The 21,341-nt window shown below is 41.0% G+C and overlaps 1 protein-coding gene across 1 annotated transcript in view; it reads left to right on the top strand.

Annotated features, from left to right (window-relative positions):
• The window catches only part of LOC143788805 (uncharacterized), a 187,703-nt gene extending 167,470 nt beyond the window's left edge, over positions 1–20,233 (top strand). Inside the window, exons 21-23 of the mRNA XM_077278707.1 lie at positions 8,742–8,792; positions 19,288–19,390; positions 20,079–20,233. Coding sequence (XP_077134822.1) covers positions 8,742–8,792; positions 19,288–19,326 — 90 coding nt within the window. The 3' untranslated portion in view covers positions 19,327–19,390; positions 20,079–20,233. The remainder of the gene's footprint in view (positions 1–8,741; positions 8,793–19,287; positions 19,391–20,078) is intronic.
• Positions 20,234–21,341: the final 1,108 nt, after the last annotated feature.

Raw genomic sequence — 21,341 nt, forward strand, 5'->3', positions numbered from 1 at the left:
CTTCTGCAATGCATTTAACATTTAATACCGGTCCTGGCAAACTGTTATGACCCCAATGGCGAGGGTCTCAGAGATATCAGCAAGTCTGCAAAGTACAAAAATCCAGCTCATAGGGCAGTGGTAACTAGGTTGACCATATATCTACTCCTAACGCCAACCCTGGAAGTAGCCGGGGAACATGCCTACGTTGGTCGCTAGATGTCTCGCGCCAGCCGGAGAGCTAACTACCCCTAGAAGAGGAAAACAAAGACCTCTCTTGCCTCCAGAGAAAGGACCCCAAAAGTAGGATACAAGCCCCCCACAAATAATAACGGTGAGGTAAGAGGAAATGACAAACACAGAGATGAACTAGGTTTAGCACAGAGAGGCCCACTTACTAATAGCAGAATATAGTAAGATAACTTATATGGTCAACAAAAACCCTATCAAAAAATCCACGCTGGAGATTCAAGAACCCCCGAACCGTCTAACGGCCCGGGGGGAGAACACCAGCCGCCCTAGAGCTTCCAGCAAGGTCAGGATACAGATAATATACAAGCTGGACAAAAAATGCAAACAATAACGAATTGCAAAAAGCAAAAAAGCAGACTTAGCTTAATCAAGCAGGAACCAGGATCAGTAGACAAGAGCACTACAGATTAGCTCTGATATCAACGTTGCCAGGCATTGAACTGAAGGTCCAGGGAGCTTATATAGCAACACCCCTGACCTAACGACCCAGGTGAGCATAAAAGGAATGACTGACAAACCCAGAGTCAAATCACTAGTAGCCACTAGAGGGAGCCAAAAAGTAAATTCACAACAGCTGTCCTCCAACAGATTTTGGCTATGACACGCGTTTTTGGCCAGATACGGGCCCGGCAGATGGAACCTGTTGCGATGTTGATGCCTGCTGCGGCCCCTCCTCCACCTCCGCTTCTGAACTACTGCCGCCTGCACCCTGTTCCCCCAATGGCTGCCAATCGGGGTCAATAACTGGGTCATCTATTACCTCCTCTTCGAGCTCGTGTGCAACTTCGTCTGTGTCACTGTGTCGGTCGGTGGTATAGCGTTCGTGGCGGGGCAACATAGTCTCATCAGGGTCTGATTGTGGATCAGTACCCTGAGAGGGCAATGTGGTGGTCTGAGTCAAAGGAGCAGCATAGTACTCTGGCTGTGGCTGTGCATCAGTGCACTCCATGTCAGAATCTACTTGTAATGGGCATGGCCTGTTAAGTGTTTCACTTTCTAAGCCAGGGACGGTATGTGTAAAGAGCTCCATGGAGTAACCCGTTGTGTCGCCTGCTGCATCCTTCTCTCTTGTTGTAGTTTTTGCTGAAGAGGACAAGGAAGCGACTTGTCCCTGACCGTGAACATCCACAAGCGACGCGCTGCTTTTACATTTACCAGTTTCAGAAGAGGAGGCAAAAGAGCTAGAGGCTGAGTCTGCAATGTAAGCCAAAACTTGCTGTTGCTGCTCCGCCTTTAAAAGCGGTTTTCGTACTCCCAGAAAAGAGAGCGTTCGAGGCCTTGTGTAGCCAGATGACGAAACTGGCTCCACAGCTCCAGACTTAGGTGGAATATTTTTATCCCCACGACCACCTGATGCTCCACTACCACTACCATCATTACCAGCTGACAATGAACGCCCACGACGACCTCTTGCACCAGACTTCCTCATTGTTTTAAAATCTTAACCAAAGTAACTTTATTTGTTGCTGTCAAACAACTTACACGGTGAGCTATAACTTCAGTATGATTTCAATATCCCTTAACAGGTTGGTGAGACCACAAGGAAAATCAGGCACAATGTTACACACTCTGTTTTCTGTGGCACCAAATCACAGAGATGCCACACACGCAGGACTGTCACTCAAGCACAAATGTCAATATTAATCTCCCACTGTTTTATTTTTTTTTTATTTTTCAGGGAGACTTTAGAAACAAAATAATAAAAAATAAATAGGCTTTCTATGGCCCACTGAGTGAGAGATGGCACACACAGGAGTCAGGAGTGGCACACAAGCAGAAAGGGCAATATTAATCTCCCACTGTTTTATTTTTTTTTTATTTTTCAGGGAGACTTTAGAAACCAAATAATAAAAAATTAATAGGCTTTCTATGGCCCACTGAGTGAGAGATGGCACACACAGGAGTCAGGAGTGGCACACAAGCAGAAAGGGCAATATTAATCTCCCACTGATTGATGTAGTGTTTTTTTTTCAGGTAGATTTTAGAACCCAAATCAAGCAAAAAAATTAATAGGCTTTCTATGGCCCACTGAGTGAGAGATGGCACACACAGGAGTCAGGAGTGGCACACAAGCAGAAAGGGCAATATTAATCTCCCACTGATTGATGTAGTGTTTTTTTTTCAGGTAGATTTTAGAACCCAAATCAAGCAAAAAAATTAATAGGCTTTCTATGGCCCACTGAGTGAGAGATGGCACACACAGGAGTCAGGAGTGGCACACAAGCAGAAAGGGCAATATTAATCTCCCACTGATTGATGTAGTGTTTTTTTTTTCAGGTAGATTTTAGAACCCAAATCAAGCAAAAAAATTAATAGGCTTTCTATGGCCCACTGAGTGAGAGATGGCACACACAGGAGTCAGGAGTGGCACACAAGCAGAAAGGGCAATATTAATCTCCCACTGATTGATGTAGTGTTTTTTTTTCAGGTAGATTTTAGAACCCAAATCAAGCAAAAAAATTAATAGGCTTTCTATGGCCCACTGAGTGAGAGATGGCACACACAGGAGTCAGGAGTGGCACACAAGCAGAAAGGGCAATATTAATCTCCCACTGATTGATGTAGTATTTTTTTTTTTCAGGTAGATTTTAGAACCCAAATCAAGCAAAAAATAAATAGGCTTTCTATGGCCCACTGAGTGAGAGATGGCACACACAGGAGTGGCACACAAGCCCTGACTGAGGCCAATATTTTTCTCCCACTGATTGATGTAGTGTTTTTTTGTTAAGGTAGATTTTAAAACCCAAATCAAGGAAAAAAATAAATAGGCTTTCTATGGCCCACAATTTGAGAGAGAGAGGTGGCACACCCAGGAGTCAAGACTGGCACACAAGCTGAAAGGGCAATATTAATCTCCCACTGTTTTTTTTTATTATTTATTTATTTTTCAGGGAGACTTTAGAAACCAAATAATAAAATAAAATAAAAAAAAAGTCTTTCTATGGCCCACTGAATGAGAGATGGCACACACAGGAGTGGCACACAAGCCCTGACTGAGGCCAATATTTTTCTCCCACTGATTGATGTAGTGTTTTTTTGTTATGGTAGATTTTAAAACCCAAATCAAGGAAAAAAATAAATAGGCTTTCTATGGCCCACAATTTGAGAGAGAGAGGTGGCACACCCAGGAGTCAAGACTGGCACACAAGCTGAAAGGGCAATATTAATCTCCCACTGTTTTTTTTATTTTATTTTTTCAGGGAGACTTTAGAAACCAAATAATAAAATAAAATAAAAAAAAGGCTTTCTATGGCCCACTGAATGAGAGATGGCACACACAGGAGTGGCACACAAGCCATGACTGAGGCCAATATTTTTCTCCCACTGATTGATGTAGTGTTTTTTTGTTAAGGTAGATTTTAAAACCCAAATCAAGGAAAAAAATAAATAGGCTTTCTATGGCCCACAATTTGAGAGAGAGAGGTGGCACACCCAGGAGTCAAGACTGGCACACAAGCTGAAAGGGCAATATTAATCTCCCACTGTTTTTTTTTTTTTTTTTTTTTTTCAGGGAGACTTTAGAAACCAAATAATAAAATAAAATAAAAAAAAAGGCTTTCTATGGCCCACTGAATGAGAGATGGCACACACAGGAGTGGCACACAAGCCCTGACTGAGGCCAATATTTTTCTCCCACTGATTGATGTAGTGTTTTTTTGTTAAGGTAGATTTTAAAACCCAAATCAAGGAAAAAAATAAATAGGCTTTCTATGGCCCACAATTTGAGAGAGAGAGGTGGCACACCCAGGAGTCAAGACTGGCACACAAGCTGAAAGGGCAATATTAATCTCCCACTGTTTTTTTTTTTATTTATTTTTTTTTCAGGGAGACTTTAGAAACCAAATAATAAAATAAAATTAAAAAAAAGGCTTTCTATGGACCACTGATTGAGAGATGGCACACACAGGAGTGGCACACAAGCCCTGACTGAGGCCAATATTTTTCTCCCACTGATTGATGTAGTGTTTTTTTGTTAAGGTAGATTTTAAAACCCAAATCAAGGAAAAAAATAAATAGGCTTTCTATGGCCCACAATTTGAGAGAGAGAGGTGGCACACCCAGGAGTCAATACTGGCACACAAGCTGAAAGGGCAATATTAATCTCCCACTGTTTTTTTTTATTATTTTTTTTTTTTCAGGGAGACTTTAGAAACCAAATAATAAAATAAAATAAAAAAAAAGGCTTTCTATGGCCCACTGAATGAGAGATGGCACACACAGGAGTGGCACACAAGCCCTGACTGAGGCCAATATTTTTCTCCCACTGATTGATGTAGTGTTTTTTTGTTAAGGTAGATTTTAAAACCCAAATCAAGGAAAAAAATAAATAGGCTTTCTATGGCCCACAATTTGAGAGAGAGAGGTGGCACACCCAGGAGTCAAGACTGGCACACAAGCTGAAAGGGCAATATTAATCTCCCACTGTTTTTTATTTATTTATTTATTTTTCAGGGAGACTTTAGAAACCAAATAATAAAATAAAATAAAAAAAAGTCTTTCTATGGCCCACTGAATGAGAGATGGCACACACAGGAGTGGCACACAAGCCCTGACTGAGGCCAATATTTTTCTCCCACTGATTGATGTAGTGTTTTTTTGTTAAGGTAGATTTTAAAACCCAAATCAAGGAAAAAAATAAATAGGCTTTCTATGGCCCACAATTTGAGAGAGAGAGGTGGCACACCCAGGAGTCAAGACTGGCACACAAGCTGAAAGGGCAATATTAATCTCCCACTGTTTTTTTTTTTTATTTATTTATTTTTCAGGGAGACTTTAGAAACCAAATAATAAAATAAAATAAAAAAAAAGGCTTTCTATGGCCCACTGAATGAGAGATGGCACACACAGGAGTGGCACACAAGCCCTGACTGAGGCCAATATTTTTCTCCCTCTGATTGATGTAGTGTTTTTTTTGTTAAGGTAGATTTTAAAACCCAAATCAAGGAAAAAAATAAATAGGCTTTCTATGGCCCACAATTTGAGAGAGAGAGGTGGCACACCCAGGAGTCAAGACTGGCACACAAGCTGAAAGGGCAATATTAATCTCCCACTGTTTTTTTTTTATTTTTTTTTTTCAGGGAGACTTTAGAAACCAAATAATAAAATAAAATAAAAAAAAAGGCTTTCTATGGCCCACTGAATGAGAGATGGCACACACAGGAGTGGCACACAAGCCCTGACTGAGGCCAATATTTTTCTCCCACTGATTGATGTAGTGTTTTTTTGTTAAGGTAGATTTTAAAACCCAAATCAAGGAAAAAAATAAATAGGCTTTCTATGGCCCACAATTTGAGAGAGAGAGGTGGCACACCCAGGAGTCAAGACTGGCACACAAGCTGAAAGGGCAATATTAATCTCCCACTGTTTTTTTTTTATTTTATTTTTTTCAGGGAGACTTTAGAAACCAAATAATAAAATAAAATAAAAAAAAGGCTTTCTATGGCCCACTGAATGAGAGATGGCACACACAGGAGTGGCACACAAGCCCTGACTGAGGCCAATATTTTTCTCCCTCTGATTGATGTAGTGTTTTTTTTGTTAAGGTAGATTTTAAAACCCAAATCAAGGAAAAAAATAAATAGGCTTTCTATGGCCCACAATTTGAGAGAGAGAGGTGGCACACCCAGGAGTCAAGACTGGCACACAAGCTGAAAGGGCAATATTAATCTCCCACTGTTTTTTTTTTTTTATTTTATTTTTTTCAGGGAGACTTTAGAAACCAAATAATAAAATAAAATTAAAAAAAAAGGCTTTCTATGGACCACTGAATGAGAGATGGCACACACAGGAGTGGCACACAAGCCCTGACTGAGGCCAATATTTTTCTCCCACTGATTGATGTAGTGTTTTTTTGTTAAGGTAGATTTTAAAACCCAAATCAAGGAAAAAAATAAATAGGCTTTCTATGGCCCACAATTTGAGAGAGAGAGGTGGCACACCCAGGAGTCAAGACTGGCACACAAGCTGAAAGGGCAATATTAATCTCCCACTGTTTTTTTTTTTATTTATTTTTTTCAGGGAGACTTTAGAAACCAAATAATAAAATAAAATAAAAAAAAAGGCTTTCTATGGCCCACTGAATGAGAGATGGCACACACAGGAGTGGCACACAAGCCCTGACTGAGGCCAATATTTTTCTCCCACTGATTGATGTAGTGTTTTTTTGTTAAGGTAGATTTTAAAACCCAAATCAAGGAAAAAAATAAATAGGCTTTCTATGGCCCACAATTTGAGAGAGAGAGGTGGCACACCCAGGAGTCAAGACTGGCACACAAGCTGAAAGGGCAATATTAATCTCCCACTGTTTTTTTTTTATTTTATTTTTTTCAGGGAGACTTTAGAAACCAAATAATAAAATAAAATAAAAAAAAGGCTTTCTATGGCCCACTGAATGAGAGATGGCACACACAGGAGTGGCACACAAGCCCTGACTGAGGCCAATATTTTTCTCCCACTGATTGATGTAGTGTTTTTTTGTTAAGGTAGATTTTAAAACCCAAATCAAGGAAAAAAATAAATAGGCTTTCTATGGCCCACTGAGTGAGAGATGGCACACACAGGGATGGCACTCTAGCAGAAATGCCAATCTTAATCTCCCACAAAAAAAAAAAAAAAACAGGGACTGTTCTACAATTACTATCTCCCTGCAGTAATCTCAGCCAGGTATGGCAGGCAGCAATAGGAGTGGACTGATGCACAAATTAAATAAAAAGTGTGGACAAACAAAAAAGATAGCTGTGCAGAAAGGAAGGAACAAGAGGATATGTGCTTTGAAAAAAGCAGTTGGTTTGCACAGTGGCGTACACACAGCAATACAGCTATCACGGAGCCTTCTAGGGCAGCCCAATGAGCTACAGCGCTGAGAGAAAAAAAAAAAAATGTAGCTTCCAGTGTCCCTGCACACCGAAGGTGGTGTTGGACAGTGGAAATCGCTACAGCACAAGCGGTTTGGTGGTTAGTGGACCCTGCCTAACGCTCTCCCTGCTTCTGACAAAGCGGCAGCAACCTCTCCCTAAGCTCAGATCAGCAGCAGTGAGATGGCGGTCGGCGGGAACGCCCCTTTATAGCCCCTGTGACGCCGCAGACAGCAAGCCAATCACTGCAATGCCCTTCTCTAAGATGGTGGGGACCAGGACCTATGTCATCACGCTGCCCACACTCTGCGTTCACCTTCATTGGCTGAGAAATGGCGCTTTTTGCGTCATTGAAACGCGACTTTGGCGCGAAAGTCGCGTACCGCATGGCCGACAAGCACAGGGGTCGGATCGGGTTTCATGAGACGCCGACTTAGCCAAAAGTCGGCGACTTTTGAAAATGAACGACCCGTTTCGCTCAACCCTAGTGAACAGTGCTCAGTAGGGACCGGGTAAAGTAAATGATTACACCACAATTATAAAGGCTTGTTTATATGCTCAATTATTGCTGCATGTTTTTGCTGTGGAAAAAGCACAGTGTTTTACTGTGAAAGCAAAGTGAACGCTGCTTATTGTTTCCTTGCAGATTTGAACCATCAAAGTATTATTTATAAATCTGCAGAATGACAATTCTTACAGTGTTTTTCACCTATTGAAACAAATAGGAAAAAAACACTTAAAAAAGCACGAAAAAGTGCACATTTTACGCAGTGTTTTTCCTGCCAACATGCTGGACTTTTCCTGTAGAAAAATCTGGTGCAAGAACTCAGCATCTGCACATGCGCTAAATCAAAAAGGACTTTTCAACAATATACAAATTAGCAAGAACTGATAATATACAGGACCAAGATGAGAAATAGCAGCAGGAATAGGACTCTCGAATGTAAATTAAGCATAACTAGTCAGTACTGGCCCATTCTATGAAACCAAAAGGGTCCTGGAAGTAAGATCTTAACCAACCACTTATGATCTGACTCTTCAAGTCATTTTTGATTCTACCTTTATATCGTGCTGCCTACAAGAAGAACATTTTAATTTATTCTCCAATATAAAAGTTTTATCCTCGGTGATAAACAGCATGCACACAGCTGAGATCCTGCAATGTATAAGGGTATGTTTCCACGTTCAGGATTGCATCAGGCTTTGGTCAGGATTTTATGCAAGTAAAATCCTGACCAAAACTGCACCTGAGGTCACTGGCAGGTCACCTGCGGTGTACCTGCGTGTTTTGCTCATAGTAGCAACATGCTGCGTTTTGAAAAAACGCACAACGCATGCGTTTTCGCGGCAAAAACGCATGCGTTTTTTAACGCATAGTGGAGTCTGGATTTCATAAAATCCCATCCACTATGCTGTAACATCTGGACGCTGCGTTTTTGACGCAGCAGAAAAACGCAGCGTCAAAAACGCAGCGTTTCCTGAACGTGGAAACATACCCTAACATGTTCTGAAGCATTTAGCTGAATAATTAGATTTTACATTTTCATTAACCGTTCATATATTATCACACAAGAAAAATAATAAATCACCTAGAATCTCATAGAAGAATAAACCATACCGAGCATCATAGAATGTAACAGTGTTATTTTACTACAGGACAAAATTGTTGCTGCATTTCCACTAGCAGAATACATTAGAGACAGTGTGGTAAGTTCTATTCTATACAGTTTGTCATCATTTCAAAGGTAATTGCTGGTATATATATATATATATATATATATATATATATATATATATATATATATATATATATAAATACACACACACATACATATACACAGTGAGGAAAATAAGTATTTCATACACTGCCGATTTTGCAAGTTTTCCCACCTACAAGGAATGGAGAGGTCTGTAATTTTTATCGTAGGTACACTTCAAGTGTGAAAGACAGAATCTAAAAAAAAAAAACTGAAATACACATTGTATGATTTTCTAAATAATTAAATTGCATTTTATTGTATAAAATAAGTATTTGATCACCTACCAAACAGCAAGAGTTCTTGCTCTCACAGACCTGTTAGTTTTTCTTTAAGAAGACCTCCTGTACTGCACTCATTACCTGTATTAATTGCACCTGTTTGAACTTATTACCTACCGCATTTTCCGGCGTATAAGACGACTGGGCGTATAAGACGACCCCCCAACTTTTCCAGTTAAAATGTAAAATCTTTCGGGGGTCTTCTTATAAACCGTGTCGTCTTATAGGGCCGGTGACTTTTGTGCCTTTTGGGGGGGGGGAGTGGGCCTGATGACGACGAGGGGGCGTCTCACAGGAAAGTGAGTATCCCCCATTACCTCATTGTATCGCTGCAGCGTGGGGTCTCTGCTGGGAGCGGCGGCGGCGGCTGTGCTGTGGGGCGGCGGCTCCTCTTCTTCAGTGTGGGGCCTCTGTGCTGCTGGGCGGCGGCTTATCTTCAGGCAGTCGGGGCTTCTCCGGTATCTCCTTAAAGCCCGGAGGCCCCGCTGGCAGCTCGGTACAATGCGGTGGCCTCCGGGAACATGGCCGCTGCTCAGATTCAGATCTCGTCCCTAGATCTCGGGAGACGAGATCTAAATCTGAGCAGCGGCCATTTTCCCGGAGACAGCTCCATTGCTGCTATGCGGTGACCTCCGGGAAAATGGCCGCTGCTCAGATTTAGATCTCGTCTCCCGAGATCTAGGGACGAGATCTGAATCTGAGCAGCGGCCATGTTCCCGGAGGCCACCGCATTGTACCGAGCTGCCAGCGGGGCCTCCGGGCTTTAAGGAGATACCGGAGGAGCCCCGACTGCCTGAAGATAAGCCGCTGCCGCCGCCGCCGCCCAGCAGCACAGAGGCCCCACACTGAAGAAGAGGAGCCGCCGCCCCACAGCACAGCCGCCGCTCCCAGCAGAGACCCCACGCTGCAGCGATACAATGAGGTAATGGGGGATACTCACTTTCCTGTGAGACGCCCCCTCGTCGTCATCAGGCCCACTCCCCCCCCCACCCACCATATATACACCGGCGTACAAGGCGATACCCGGCGTATAAGACGACCCCCGACTTTTAAGAAGATTTTCAGGGGTTAAAAAGTCGTCTTATACGCCGGAAAATACGGTATATAAAAAACACCTGTCCACACACTCAATCAATCACACTCTAACCTCTCCACCATGGCCAAGAACAAACAGCTGTCTAAGGACACCAGGGACAATATTGTAGACCTGCTGACACAATTATTAGAAAATCGAAGAAATCCAAGATGACTGTCAATCTTCCTTGAACTAGGGCTCCATGTAAAATCTCGCCTTATGGGGTAAGGATTATCCTGCAAAAGGTCAGGAATCAGCCCAGAACTACACAGGAGGACCTGGTCAATGACCTAAAGAGAGCTGGTACCACAGTCTCAAACATTACCGTTAGTAACACACTACACCGTCATGGATTAAAATCCTGCAAGGCACGCAAGGTCCCCAGCACATGTTCAGGTCCATTCGAAGTTCAACAATGACCATCTGGATGAACCAGATGAGGCATGGGATAGGGTCAAGTGGTCAGGTGAGACCAAAATAGAACTTCTTGGTATCAACTCAACTCGCCATGTTTGAGGGAAGAAGCATGATTACAGCCCCAAGAACACCGTCCCAACTGTGAAGCATGATGGGGGAAACATCATACTTCAAGCACTTTTCTGCAAAGGGGACAGGACAACTGTTCCATATTGCAGGGAGGATAGATGAAGTCATGCATTGTGAGATTTTGGCCAAGAACTCCCTCAGTAAAAGCATTGAAGATGGGTTGTAGCTGGGTCTTCCAGCATGACAATGACCCAAAACACACAGCCAGGGCAACTAAGGAGTGGCTTCCTGTGTTGTATTATATATTTTTTAATATGATTTCAACACTCCAATTAATTAATACGAATGATAGAGATATTGATTGGTTTTGTTATATATATATATATATATATATATATATATATATATATATACTATATATATATATATATATATATATATATATATATACTGTATATATATGTATTTTCCAATGGAGTCCACAGAAAAACTAAATGAAAACTTGTCCAGCCACATGTCAAATGGTCAGTCTAAGCAAAGTGAATGTAAATGACCCAGTAATTTACATTTTAGAGTACACTTTACATTTATCTTCAAAGCAGATACTTGTTAAGGGTATGTGCACACGTCAGGATTTCTTGCAGAAATTTTCCTGACAAAAACCGGACATTTCTGTCAGAAATCCGAATGTATTTTTTTTGCGGTTTTCATGCATTTTTGACATGTTTTTGGTGCGTTTTTTTGTGCATTTTTTCCCAAATGCATAGAATAGCGGGAAAAACGCAGAAAATCCGCAAAATTAATGAACATGCTGCTTTTTTTACCGCGATGCGTTTTTTTCGCGGAAAAAAATGCATCATGTGCACAAAACATGCAGAATGCATTCTAAATGATAGGATGCATAATGCATGCGTTTTTAATGAGTTTTTATAGCGTTTTTATCGCAAAAAAATGCAAAAAAAACGCAAAAAAACCTGAACGTGTGCACATACCCTAAGTCCCCCAGGGATGCTAGGTGGTATTCTTATCTATTTGGCCTGAAGGTTTCAGTACACATACCATGACAAAGCCTCAGATAACGGTATAGATCAAAAGCCTTTAACGAATAAATGGATGCCTGAGGGTATGTGCACACGTCCGGAATGCATGCAGAATTTTCCTGACATAAACCTGAGGTTTTCTGCAGGAATTCTGCATGCGTTTTTTCCACAATTTTTGCGCGTTTTTTGCACGGATTTAACGAGGGTTTTTTTGCGTATTTTATGCGGATTTTTTCCGTTTTTTCCCTGCACTCCAAAACAATGGGAAATCCGCAAAAAATCCGCAAAAAGAATGAACATGATGCTTCTTTTCCCGCAATGTGTTTTTTTTGCGGAAAAAAATGCATCATGTGCACAAAAAAAGCGGCATGCGTTCTAAATGATAGGATGCATATCTAAGCTTTTTTTATGCGTTTTTATAGCGTTTTTATCGTGAAAAAACGTGCAAAAAACGTGAAAATTCCTGAACGTGTGCACATACTCTGAGACACAAAAGAGACAGAAGGACACAAAGACGAACAGATGTGGATTGAGCAGAGACACAGAGGCAGGCTGAATTGACTCCTACCATTTCCAATGTAATGTATGACTTATGACTTTATTGATTATTTGCTATTCTTAGTGACTGTTTATATTTATTATCTTTTATTTAGTAAATTCATTTTTGTCTTATTCAATTTTTGTGTGAGCATTTATTTATTCATCACAATTCTTTGAACCGTAAACAAAACACTCCCTAAGAAGCAAGGTCCTGGCGTGGCCTAGCCAGTCTCTAGACCTGAACCCAAAAGAAAATCTTTGGAGCTGAAACTCAATGTTGCAGAGCGACAGCCATTAAACCTGAAAGATTTGGAGGCAATCTGTATTATTATTATTATTATTATTATTATACATTTTTATAGCGCCATTTATTCCACGGCACTTTACATGTGAATACGGGGCAAATATAGACAAATACAATAAACATGAGCAAAAAACAAGGCACACAGGTACATAAGGAGGGAGGACCCTGCCCGCGAGGGCTCACAGTCTGCAGGGGATGGGTGAGGATACACTAGGAGAGGGTAGACTCTGTATGGAGGAGTGGGCCATTGTCCCTACTGCAGTGTGTGCAAACTTGATCAAGGACTATAGGAAAAATCTGACCTCGGTAATTGAAAAAATAGGTTTCTGTACCAAATATTAAGTTTTGTTTTTCTACTGTATCAAATGCATATGTCATGCAATAAAACTCAAATGAATTACCGTATATACTTGAGTATAAGCCGACCCAAGTATAAGCCGACCCCCTAATTTTGCCACAAAAAACTGGGAAAACTTATTGACTCGAGTATAAGCCTAGGGTGGAAAATGCAGCAGCTACTGGTAAATGTCAAAAATAAAAATAGATACCAATAAAAGTAAAATTAATTGAGATATCAGTAGGTTAAGTGTTTTTGAATATCAATATTGAATCAGGAGCCCCATATAATGCTCCATAAAGTTTATGATGGCCCCATAAGATGCTCCATATTAAAATATGCCCCATATAATCCTGCATAAAGGTTAATAATGGCCCCATATGATGCTCCATAGACACATTTGCCCAATATAATGCTGCACAAATGTTGATTATGGCCCCATAAGATGCTCCATAAAGATACTTGCCCCATATAGTGCTGCACAAACCTTGATTATGGTGCCATAAGATGCTCCATAAAGATATTTGCGTCATATAGTGCTGCACAAACGTTATGGCCCCATATGATGCTCCATACAGACACTTGCCCCATTTGCTGTTGCTGCGCTAAAAAAAAAAAAATCACATACTCACCTCTCGTCGCTCAGGCCCCCGGCACTTTCAATATTCACCTTTCCTCGTTCTGGGTGCCGCTCCATCTTCAGCGTCTTCTGCACTGACGTTCAGGCAGAGGGTGCGCACTAACCACGTCATCGCGCCCTCTGACCTGAGCGTCACTGCAGAAGACGCTGAAGACGGAGCGGCTGCCCGGAATGAGGAGCAGGTGAATATCGCACAGCGCAGCGCTCCCCTCCCTGTTATACTCACCTGCTCCTGGCGTGGTCCCTGCAGCTCCCTGGCTCCCCTGTGCCGCAGCTTCTTCCTGTACTAAGTGGTCACCGTTACCGCTCATTACAGTAATGAATATTCATTACTGTAATGAGCGGTACCATGTGACTGCTCAGTACAGGAAGAAGCTGGGGCACCAGGGAGCTGCAGGGACCACGCCAGGAGCAGGTGAGTATAATTAGACAGGACAGCCCTCGCTCCCCCTCCCCTGCCGACCCCTGGGTATGACTCGAGTATAAGCCGAGAGGGGGACTTTCAGCCCAAAAAATGGGCTGAAAATCTTGGCTTATACTCGAGTATATACGGTATGTAAAAGTCATACAATGTAATATTCTGTATTTTTTTTAAGATTCTTTCTCTCACAGTTGACGTGTACCTACGATAAAAATTACAGACCTCTCTATTCTTTGCAGGTGGGAAAACTTGCAAAATTGGCAGTGTTGTTATCAGTTGTGTGTTTCCATTCACTTTCTCAGAGATAGGTAGAAGGCGCACACAGCTAAATAAGACGAGGTGCGAGCTGAACCAGGATAAAATAGAGAGAAAGACAAAACAGCTGCACTCTCTTTTTGTGACGAAGGTGATTATTTAATAAGTAGAAGCAGTGACACCATAAACAATGATTTTTCACGTAGAGGGCACGGAATCAATAGCGTAGCGTCATGACGTTTCGACTCTAGAAAGAGTCTTTCTCAAACCTGCTGGAAGACAGTTGAATATAAATCAATTATATGGTATATATGTTGTGAAAAAAAATATATACAAAGATAAAAAATATATACATATTTACACAGATATTAGAAAACCATGTCATATTGTTACAATTATTGCCTGGCAAGCACAAGCAAAATTAAGAAAATTTTCGGAAACTTTGTCATATGATTACAGTTATTATCAGGCAGGCACAAAGCAAAATTGAATAAGTAAAAAATGAAGTCCCTGCAAGGGACCGGGGAAAAAAGGGAGGTTTAGGAGAAAAAGGTTGGATGGAGCTTGCAGAGAGAAAATAAGGAAAATAATAGTAGAAAGTTACTGGGATAGTAAAATGATGGAGTCGTGGCGAAAGGTATATGCTAGAAAAAAACATGATATGGTATGAGGAGGGTACTAATAGCATAATAAAAATGCCCCAAATAACTGTGGTGCAGATATGCAGAAAAATATGTCCATAATGGGGAGGAGAAGGCTGGGGAAAAGGCGCTTAAAGCATATACCTTTCGCCACGACACCATCATTTTACTATCCCATGGGACATACGGTATCTTCAAAGTAGGTCAGTAACTTTCTACTATTATTTTCCTTATTTTCTCTCTGCAAGCTCCATCCAACCTTTTTCTCCTAAACCTCCCTTTTTCCCCTGTCTCTTGCAGAGACTTCATTGTTTACTTATTCAATTTTCCTTTGTGCCTGCCTGATAATAACTGTAATCATATGACAACGTTTCCGAAAATTTTCTTAATTTTGTTTGTGTTTGCCTGGCAATAATTGCAACAATATGACATGGTTTTCTAATATCTGTGTAACTATGTATATATTTTTTATCTTTGTATATATTTTTTTTCACAACATATATACCATATAATTGATTTATATTCAACTGTCTTCCAGCATGGTTTGAGAAAGACTCTTTCTAAAGTCGAAACGTCATGATGCTACGCTATTGATTCCGTGCCCTCTACGTGAAAAATCATCGTTTATGGTGTCACTACTACTTATTAAATAATCACCTTCGTCACAAAAAGAGAGTGCAGCTGTTTTGACTTTCTCTCCATTCACTTTCTAACATAGTAAAGTGAACAACACCGGTCCTGATGACGGGACATGTTGCAGTCAGATGCTCCTGATTTATTAAAGAGGTTTCCCACGAACAAAGTTCATTTTATTCAATGGATCTTGGAATAATAATAATTTCCACAACTGGATGTGTTTAAATTAAATGTTCCTGTGCTGAGATAATCTTATAAATGTGTCCCTGCTGTGTACTGTGTAATGGCTGTGTCTGACCATACAGGAACATGGTCTGATCATACCACAGCTCCTGGGCGGGGGGGAAAGCAAAAAAGTATACTGATATTACAATATTACAACATAAGATAGTAAATAATTCTTTCTTTGATGTAAAACTTTTTTAAACAAGCAGGGAAAGGTTTTACTGCACAAAAAGAATAATGTGCGATCCCGTGCTGTAATGTCTGTATACTCTTTTGCACTCAGCCACACTGCCCAGGAGATGTGGTATGATGAGACAATGTCCTTGCACGGTCAGACACAGACATTACACAGTACACAGCAGGGGCACACTTACAAGATTATCTCAGCATACAGACATTATTGAAAACACATCCCTTTATGGAAAATATTATTATTCCAAGATCAATTGAATAAAATCAACTTTAAAATTGACTTTGTTAGTGGGAAAACCCCTTTGAGTCGCACACCTTTGAATGAATAGGGCATGTTTGAAAAGTGGCGACTGCCTCTATACGCCTTGCCACAAATCTTACCCCAATAAGGGGCTGGAATAAGATTTCTGATGTAAGGTATGCCACATCTCATAAATTAGACAAGCCGTGGTGTCTTGTTGATATTCCTACTTGATCTCTGCTTGTTTTGGTGAAACGGCTGTGAAAACTCCAAAAGTTACAACATTTTTGAGAAACCGCTACATGGAAAAATATTTCAGTCTTGTGGCGATAACACTTTGATGAATTGTGGCCCTTGTATATTATGAGTATCCTTTGCATACAGCTGTATCGCGGAGAATTTGATACATTTGTTTTCCCTTTACACTGTGTTCCAAATTATTATGCAAATAGTATTTCCTCATATTTTCTCTAAATTACCTATCTGAATTGCAGTCATTGTTATTTTCCAGTCATCTACTATTCTAGTATAATTGCAATGTTTTGGAACAAACTGCCTATGAAAACAGTATCTTTTTTAAAAAAAAAATAAACACTCAAAATGCATGTTCCAAATTATTATGCACAGCAGAGTTTTCAACCTTTTTTTTTATTTTGAACAAAAAAAATGGTCAATTGTGAAGTTATAAGCATTATCAGCTTATTACAAAATGAAATCAGTTTTCAAGTGAAAACTTTATTCTAGGTGATGTTACATTTGCACATAGGACCCCTTGTTCGAAAGAAGCTTCTGAACTCTCTCGTCCATTGAATTTGTCAGTTTTTTGGATGGTTTCTGCTTCAATTGTTTTGCATGTGGACAGAATACCCTCCCAGAGCTGTTGCTTAGATGTGAACTGCCCCCCGCCATCATAGACACTCCTTTTGATGATGCTCCAGAGGTTCTCAATGGGGTTGAGGTCAGGGGAAGATGGTGGCCACACCATAAGTTTGTCCTCTTTTATGCCCATAGCAGCCAGAGATGCAGATGTGTTTTTTGCAGCATGAGACGGTGCATTATCATGCATGAAAATGATCTTGCTGCGGAAAGCATGGTTCTTCCTCTAGAACCATGGCAGGAAGTGTTGTTTTAGAAACTCCACATAGATTATGGAGTTCATCTTAACCCCTTTAGGGATCACAAAGGGGCCGACAATCTCTCTCCCCATGATTCCAGCCCAAAACATTACTCCACCTCCTCCTTGTTGGCGCCTTAGCCATGTTTTCATGGGGTGTCCATCAACCAGCCATCCTCCACTCCATCCATCTAGACCATTGAGCGTTGCACGGCACTTATCGGTGAACAAAACAGTTGGGAAGTCAGTCTTCATGTATCCTTTGGCTTACTGGATCCGTTTTTGCTTGTGTGCAGTGGATACAGGTGGTCGACAGGATGGCTTACGCACAGCTGCAAACCTCTGAAGGACCCTGCATCTTGTTGTTCAGGGGACGTTGGAGGCACCAGCAGCTTCAAAAACTTGTCTGCTGCTATGACAAGGCATTTTTGCAGCTGCTCTTTTAACCTTACGCAATTGCCTGTTGGAAAGAGTCCTCAATTTTTCCTTATCAGCACGCACACGTGTGTGCTGGGAATCAGCTACATACTTGATTGTGTGATGATCACGATGAAGTGTCTTGGCAATGTTGACTGTAGTCATGCCTTGACCTAAATACTCCACAATTTGTTGCTTCTCAGCAGCCGACACATCCTTTTTCTTTCCCATTTTGGCAAAAAATGTAGGCTGCTTAATAATGTGGAACAGCCTTCTTAAGTAGTTCTTCTTCTTAATTGCCTTTATTTGGACACACCTGCCAAACTAATTTGCACAGGTATCTGCAATTGCTTTCAGTGATATAAAGAGCCCTGACGCACATCACCATCAATGAGTTTAAAAGGAACCTGTCACCCCTTTTTTGAAGATGAGTTAAAAATAGCGTTAAATAGGGGCAGAGCAGGGCGTTACATTAGTGTCTTTGTGTGCCTTTATTACCTACCTATGCTGCCGAAATACCTTTGTAAAGTCGCCGTTTTCTGCTGTCACTCACGCTGGTCTGGTCCTATGGGCGTGGTGACAGCGCTGTTTCTCCCCCAGAATCCTGCTCATCATTACGTTGGTGGTGTAGTGGTGTGCGCATGTCCAAAGGGAATATCCACTGCCCAGGAGATGACAAACAGCGCGATCTGCACTATTCAGCCGTTTACCGGTGGGCGCGGCCATCTTTCCTGTGGCCGCGCGTGCGCAGATGGAGCGCTCTGCTGCCCGGGGCTTCAGGAAAATGGTCGCGGGATTCCGCGCATGCGCAGATGGAGATCGCGGCGGCCATTTTCCTAAAGCCCCGGGCAGCAGGGAGCTCCATCTGCGCACGCGCGGCCACAGGAAAGATGGCCGTGCCCACCGGTAAACGGCTGAATAGCGCAGATCGCGCTGTTTTTCATCCCCTGGGCAGTGGATATTCTCTTTGGACATGCGCACACCACTATGCCACCAACGTAATGATGAGCAAGATTCTGGGGGAGAAACAGCGCTGTCACCACGCCCATAGGACCAGACCAGCGTGAGTGACAGCAGAAAACGGCGACTTTACAAAGGTATTTCGGGAGCATAGGTAGGTAATAAAGGCACACAAAGACACTAATGTAACGCCCAGCTCTGCCCCTATTTAACGCTATTTTTAGCTCATCTTCAAAAAACGGGGTGACAGGTTCCATTTAAATGACAAACAAAAAATTCTAACCTTATCACTCCTAAACTCTTTGTGCATAATAATTTGGAACACAGTGTAAGAAAAAATTATTCAAATATGAAGAGATAGATATTTATTATGGAGGTGCTGTAAATGCCATTCCTGAACATGTTATCTGCTCTTGAATGATTATTTATTGCTATAAATTAGAAGTAATGTAGAAAGTACCGTATGTCATATCTTTGCTTCTGTCTCATGAAAATCTTCTGCAGAAAATGTAATTGTTAGAAATTCATGGAAACGTTGAGCTTTGTGTGACTAATTACTAGTATTTATCTTATAATTGTCTTTGCATTGTTTTCCTTAAATATTCAGTCCGTGTTTTCAATGTGTCTAATTTTTATTTAGCTCGGTAAAAAAATAGGAGTTGGCATCGATATCAATTGAGGCCTTACCAGGGGCATTTTTTAATTTTCGCTAAGTTCGCTAAGCTACCTAACAAGGAAATCTGGTAAGTTTTGACAAACTGCAAATAATCCTCACTATGAACATTTAACACATCGTTCTATTAGGAAATTAAACATTCACCATCATTAAAGTGGTAATACCGAGAAGGAAAAATTGTGGAATTACGGAAATCACAGAATAGACAAAATCTATACCATTTCCCTACTTCTGGTAGCTACACATCACCCGATTACTCTGCTTTAAATTTGGTGGCAGATCATTTGTTGTATATCCGAAATATGACACACCCTTTGCCAATTTCTCCCCATAATGTAGGTGTTGTCACCATTTCTTTTAATTTTGAACACTTGCTAGATATTCTAGACAAGATTTTCCAGAAGGAAAATATGTTGCAAATCACAGCATTTTATGAAATCTCATCTAGAGGTTGTGGAGAAAATCTGCAGGGTAAATTGACCGACAGTGAAGATTTGACATCCACATTCTGTGAACTTAAGCTGCGGAAATTAAAAACAGATTTCACAATTTGAGCTCCTACTTCATTGTACACTAAAGGCCAGTCAAAGGCATATAACACAATAATACTGCAATAGTATGAGCCTACATGACTGTACGTTATAAGCTAAATACTATTTGAACTTGTTTTTCTGAATAATTTGTACTAGAAAGCTGTGAGTATTTCTTAAATATATGAAGGCAATTCAATTTTTAATTATCTATTTTTTTTCTAGGGTCATTGGACACAAACAGTAGAATAGAAGAAAGCATGCAATAAAAAAGAAAAAAAAAGCATAAAATCATTTGATTCATTTTTTTTAATTTTCATGATGATTCATAAAACTTTCTATAAATCTTATATTCCATTCAATCAATAAATAATCTAGAAATCTAAGTATCCGTGTGTTGTTTTAACAAGCTGTCCTTATTGTCAGGCTGAGGTCTTAATGGACCAGAGAGCTTTCTCCATCTATAATAAATGTAATAAGTAGGTTTCCATGGGCTCATTTAATATCAGGAGTAAGCAACCTGAGACTAGATTCACATTGCACTCAGGAGGTCTGCGCCAGATGATGCGCATGGAACCCACTGTTACACCAGCGTAGAATACGGACAAGTGCTGTGCGAGAAAACATCACATAGCACTCGGACCAGTGTTAATTTATGGGGCAGATCACATCTGCGATTAGTTTCTCATACCGAATTGGCATGCAAGAACAATCGCAACATGCTGCAATTGGCACTGAGACTTGGCCAAGTCTCCGCTCACTCGCACCCATATCAGTCTATGGGTACAAGTGACACAACACACATCACTCGGATACAGCGTCGGACTGGAGTACCTGGGGCCCACCAGAGAAAAGTCATTCTTGGGGCCCACCATGCACTTATATAGAAATAGTATAATATACAGTATACTACACAAGGGACACATCCTCTATATCATACCTCCCAACTTTTGAAGATGGGAAAGAGGGGGAAAGCGGCAAATTTTAGGCCACACCTCTGACCACACCCATTCATAATTAGTCACACCCATATCCACGTCCCAACCATACCCATTTAGCACTGCTGATCATACTGTTTCATATACAATAATTATAAACAAAAAAATATGGCCACACAGTGCCCCATACTGTATAATGAACACACATGATGCTCCATACTGTATAATGACCGCACATGACGCTCCATACTGTATAATGACCGCACATGACGCTCCATACTGTATAATGAACACACATGATGCTGCATACTGTATAATGGCCGCACATGATGCTGCATACTGTATAATGGCCGCACATGATGCTCCATACTGTATAATGGCCGCACATGATGCTCCATACTGTATAATGGCCCCACATGATGCTCCATACTGTATAATGGCCCCACATGATGCTCCATACTGTATAATGGCCACACATGATGCTGCATACTGTATAATGACCGCACATGATGCTGCATACTGTATAATGGCCGCACATGATGCTCCATAC

The sequence above is a fragment of the Ranitomeya variabilis genome, chromosome 8, assembly GCF_051348905.1.
Source record: "Ranitomeya variabilis isolate aRanVar5 chromosome 8, aRanVar5.hap1, whole genome shotgun sequence".
Classification (NCBI taxonomy): Eukaryota; Metazoa; Chordata; class Amphibia; order Anura; family Dendrobatidae; genus Ranitomeya; species Ranitomeya variabilis.